The sequence below is a fragment of the Cyprinus carpio genome, chromosome A25 (genome assembly GCF_018340385.1).
Source record: "Cyprinus carpio isolate SPL01 chromosome A25, ASM1834038v1, whole genome shotgun sequence".
In the NCBI taxonomy this organism is placed as follows: domain Eukaryota; kingdom Metazoa; phylum Chordata; class Actinopteri; order Cypriniformes; family Cyprinidae; genus Cyprinus; species Cyprinus carpio.
Genome location: NC_056596.1, coordinates 21,409,371 through 21,414,327, shown reverse-complemented (window position 1 = coordinate 21,414,327; position 4,957 = coordinate 21,409,371). Strand labels below are relative to the sequence as shown.

The 4,957-nt window shown below is 37.8% G+C and overlaps 1 gene segment (V, D, J or C); it reads left to right on the top strand.

Moving 5' to 3' along the window:
• The first annotated feature begins 3,131 nt into the window (after window positions 1-3,131).
• LOC122135737 lies at window positions 3,132-3,922 on the top strand. The segment is given in 2 exon segments: window positions 3,132-3,268; window positions 3,387-3,922. Coding segments are annotated over 2 exon segments (396 nt in total).
• Window positions 3,923-4,957: the final 1,035 nt, after the last annotated feature.

The window sequence follows — 4,957 nt, the reverse complement described above, 5'->3', positions numbered from 1 at the left end:
AATATACAAAAAATGTTTATGGAGAGGCAGGGTGGGTATAATTTGAGAGATGAATTAAACTTTAAAAAGCTCAATATAAGAACTACTCTGAAAGTATGTGCATCACTATATGTGGGGTGAGGTTGTGGAATAAGTTGGAACAGGTGTTAAAATACTGTACAAACTTTAAACAGTTTAAAAGGTTGTATAAAATTGAGTTACTAAAAGGTTATGAGGTGGAACAAGAATAATGAGGGTGGGTTAAAAGATTGATTATAAGATATTTTTTGTAATTTTTTTATTTATTTAATGTATTTGTTTAATGGTTGTTGTGCAATAAGGATATGTTGTATGTGGTGGGATAATTCATAGATGATGGAATTTTGTATGGTTATATAAGGGGTGGGAAAATAACAAGCTTTTTGCTTCAGCCCGCTCCTTTCGAACACATGTAATTTTATTTTTGATATTGCATTTATGTGGTAACACAATTGTTGTATGTTCATATTTTACTTTATTTTTATTTTTTTATTTTATTCATATTTTAAATAAATAAAGAAAGAAAGAAAGAAAGAAAGAAAGATTTTCCTGTCAGATGTTAAATAGACATTTAGTAAGCGTCTTGATGTATATGGTTTATGTAAATTAACTTTGGAGATGTACGTGTGCTTACTGGAGCTCTGCTGTTTGCTATACATAATAAACCATGTTTTTACAGAATAATCTAAGATATACTATATATTGAAGCATCTTTACACCTTCAACAATTCAACAATTTACTCTGCAGTTGCTCAACAAATGTGATTTTAACACAAGGAACCGTGATTTTGGTTTCTAATGCTCACATTTGGAAACACCCTCGTCACTGTTCTCCATCATGTTTGATGATGACGTATCCTCTCCTGTGGCCTCCTGGGATAGAAAAGTGTCCATCGATGCACACTTCAGAATCTGTGCTGAAGCAGTAGGGATTTCTCTCCCACTCTTTTATGAATACTGAGGTTTTGAACACACTGCTCTCTTCACGTACTGTTTTCTCCTTCTATATAGTATGTAAGTAGGCATATTTGGATGCAACTTAAGTATACGTACATCTGAATCTCACGAGAATTAGTACATCGTGCAGGTAATTCTCACCTACTCTATTAGGAATACTAAGGATTCGGACATACTTATTCTTCACTTACTGCTTCTTGCCTACTATATAGTAGGGAAGTATGCGGTTTTGGACGCAGCCACTATCAGACCATGTTTGTTTGCATACGCCAGAGGAGAACTGGTTCCCAACCAAGCCTGGTTTCTCCCAAGATTTTTTTTTTCTTTTTTTTCTCTTCTTCAGTCAATTGACAGAGTTTTTTTTTTTTTTGCCACTGCCGCCTTCTGGATTGCTTAGTTGGGGTTTGAAAGTATTTATCTTTAAGTAATTTATCATTATGACCACACTGAGTGACAGCAGTGGATGAGAACAATACTTGAAATATGTGATGTTCACTGCATGATTTGTATTATCTGAGAACTGTACATTCCTGATATATGGACATTACTTTGTCACCTCTGATAACACATTACTCTTCATTTTAATGTAGAATCATTTATTTTTGTAAAGCTGGTTTGATACGATATGTATAAAAAAAAAGTTTATTATTATAATTATTATTTTATTATATATATATATATATATATATATATATATATATATATATTGGATAGTTACACATTTTGGAACAATTACATTTTATGTATTTTCTTATAGATAACTACACATTCTGAACGTTTATTAATTTAAAGCAGTTTATTGGAAGTTTTATAATTATATATATATATATATATATATATATATATATATATATTATATATATATATATATAGTTATTTAGAAAAAAGTAATATTGTTTTTTGTAACACATTATTGATTGTCTTTTTCATGTTTTTTTTTTTTTATATATACATTTATCAGTAGGTCTGTCCATGTTTAATCAGCCTTCAGGTTAATTATTCAAATAGTGAAAGATCTTTTGCATTGTCAGCTCATGCTTCAGTGCTCTGAGTGTGCTTATAGTGCTGTTGTCAGACTCTGTCCCGTGTTTTGTGTGTTCCTGCTCCCTGATTGTTTGAGTTATTAGTTAATTTGATCCCAGGTGTTCCTAGTCTTCCCCTCATCAAGTCATGTGTTTAAATAGTGTTCCCAACCCAAGTTTCTTTGTCTGCTGTTAAATGTCATCTCTAATGTTCCAGTGTTTGTTGTCTCCTTGGTTTCCTGAATAAAACTCCTTCGAAGTATTCTCCAGCGTCTCCTCATCCCTTCCTGCCTGAGAAATCGTGACAGAACAGCAGACTGAAAAGTTAAGCGGTACCCCCCCCCCGTTTATTTTTTGTCTGTTAAAAAGTGTTTTGTTTTGTTTTCCCACTCGTTCCGCCATGCTGAAATGGAGGAACGGGCAATGTTCATTTCCTTGAACATTCCAGACCCCATCGCCTTCATGAAGGCATTCGTGCCGCTTGCCCTCACCAGCTCCATCGAGGGGGAAAAGCTCATGACGCTGTTCCGGATCGGGATAACATACCATCATCCCATGAAGCTCCCAGACACAACCAACCTTGACTGGAAGGAGGCAGTCATCCGGTGTCTGGAGAGCCTCCGTTCCCGATCCGGAACCCCTCAGCCGGCAGTTCCCGAGCCCAATCAGCCGGCCACGCCGAGGTCAAGCCTTCCGCCGTTCGCGGCTCACCCAAGCCCGCCGGCTCATGTGGCAAGCCGCGGCCTCGGAGGCTACTCTGCCATGGTCCCCCGGGTCTCCAGCTCTGCCATGGCGTCCTGTGCAGGTGCCTCTCTGGAGGCCCACTGTCACGGGAGTGTCCTAGGTGCCTCCAGAGCACCCAAGCCCCCCTCCCCTTGTGATGTTATGTGGCATGAGGTCATGCCTTCCGGAGGGGGGCGTCATGTCAGACTCTGTCCTGTGTTTTGTGTGTGTTCCTGCTCCCTGATTGTTTGAGTTATTAATTTGATCCCAGGTGTTCCTAGTCTTCCCCTCATCAAGTCATGTGTTTAAATAGTTTTCCCAACCCAAGTTTCTTTGTCTGCTGTTAAATGTCATCCCCGATGTTGCAGTGTTTGTTGTCTCCTTGTTTCCTGAATAAAACTCCTTTGAAGTATTCTCCAGCGTCTCCTCGTCCCTTCCTGCCTGAGGAACCGTGACAGCTGTGAGTTTAACACTGTTTATCATAACAGACACAATAACTACAATGACATTCATCATCTTCTTCTCGATCTTGGGAATGTATTTTCAATGTAAGACATTGTTGTTTATATTTTATAGTTAGATTATTTGGAGTTGAAATTCAAAAGATTTCTATTATTGACTCCCTTCTGAAGTTTAATGTCTTATCAATTGTTAATTGTTCTTCAGGTTCTGCAGGACAGGTGACTGTAATTCAGACTCCAACAGAGAAACATGTTCAGAACAAAGATACAGTCACTCTGACCTGTAAAACCAGCAGCTCCATTGGACGTCAGTCAGACGGTTGGTGTAAGTCTTGTCTCTCCTGGTACCTACAGAAACCTGGAGAAGCTCCTAAACTTTTAGTTCACAACATCAAAACCCTTCATACTGGAACTCCATCTAGATTCAGTGGAAATGGAGCTGATAATGGAACTGACTTCACTCTGACCATCAGTGGAGTCCAGACTGAAGAGACAGGAGATTATTACTGTCTGAGTGCACATGTGATCAACAGTAAAGATGTGTTCACACAGTGATAAAGAGTCGTACAAAAACCTCCGTCAGTCAGAGTCACAGTGACTGCACTGATACAGCTGAGAGATACTGCAGCTGCTGATGGCAGGACGACTAAAAACAAAATCAAAAAATGTATCAAACATTTCAGAGACTATTAATTTTTCATATATGATATAATTGTAAAGCATCAGGCAGAGAGTGAGGGTCTGAATCCATGTGCAGAAGAGAGTAGCCAAAACCAGGCAAGGGTCAAACACAAGGCAAACAGGCAGAGAAACAAACAACATGCATGGGCTGTGTAAAACAGACATAAATCCAAGCATGTACAGTGTGAAACAAACAATACTTCACACTGCTTGAACAAGCAGTCAGGGGTTAAATAGGTCAGTCTAATTTAATTCAATTAATTTCAAATTTATTTTTATAACGCTTTTCACAATACACATCGTTTCAAAGCAGCTTTACAGAAAATGCATGTGTCTACATTTCAATTTAGAGTGATTTGTTATCAGAAGTGAATGCGTCCAAATAATGTTCATTTCACAAATTAACAGTTCAATATAATAGAATCATACAGTTTGCTAACATTAATTAATTTCAGGCAGAAGCTCATTATAGCGATTATTACAAGTGTGATCATAATAATTACAATAAAGAAATTTTGGCAGTTATGCATATCGATTCAAGTTGGCGTCATCTAGGGTCCTTGCAGGGGTCAGTATCATCTCTTCACAGGTGTTGGGTCATCTGAAGTCTGTCTGTGAGGCTGGATCAACACTGGAGCAGGCGTAATCTGTAGTTACCTCCAGATGGAAACAGAAAGGCAAATGGAAAAGAATTAGCTATTAATAACTTTTCAAGCAAAGAAATATGTTTGTGACTTTTATCTGATCTAACTGGGAACAAGGGTGAGATTGAGATTCATTATGTCAATGCTTTGCTGAAGAGATGTGTCTTTAATCTAGATTTAAACAGAGAGAGTGTGTTTGAGCCCCGGACATTATCAGGAAGACTATTCCAGAGTTTAGGAGCCAGATGAGAAAATGCTCTCCCTCCATTAGTGGACTTAGATATCCCAGGTACTACTACATGACATAACAGTACATCCTTCTAGTTGCAAATTGTATTCTAAGAGATTCTGTGTGCAGGATTTTGGTCCAATAAGTAATAACCTCTCAAATTACTGGTCATCCATTGTTATAAATCTTTAACACATTCTGTCAACTTGGATAGTTTAGAAA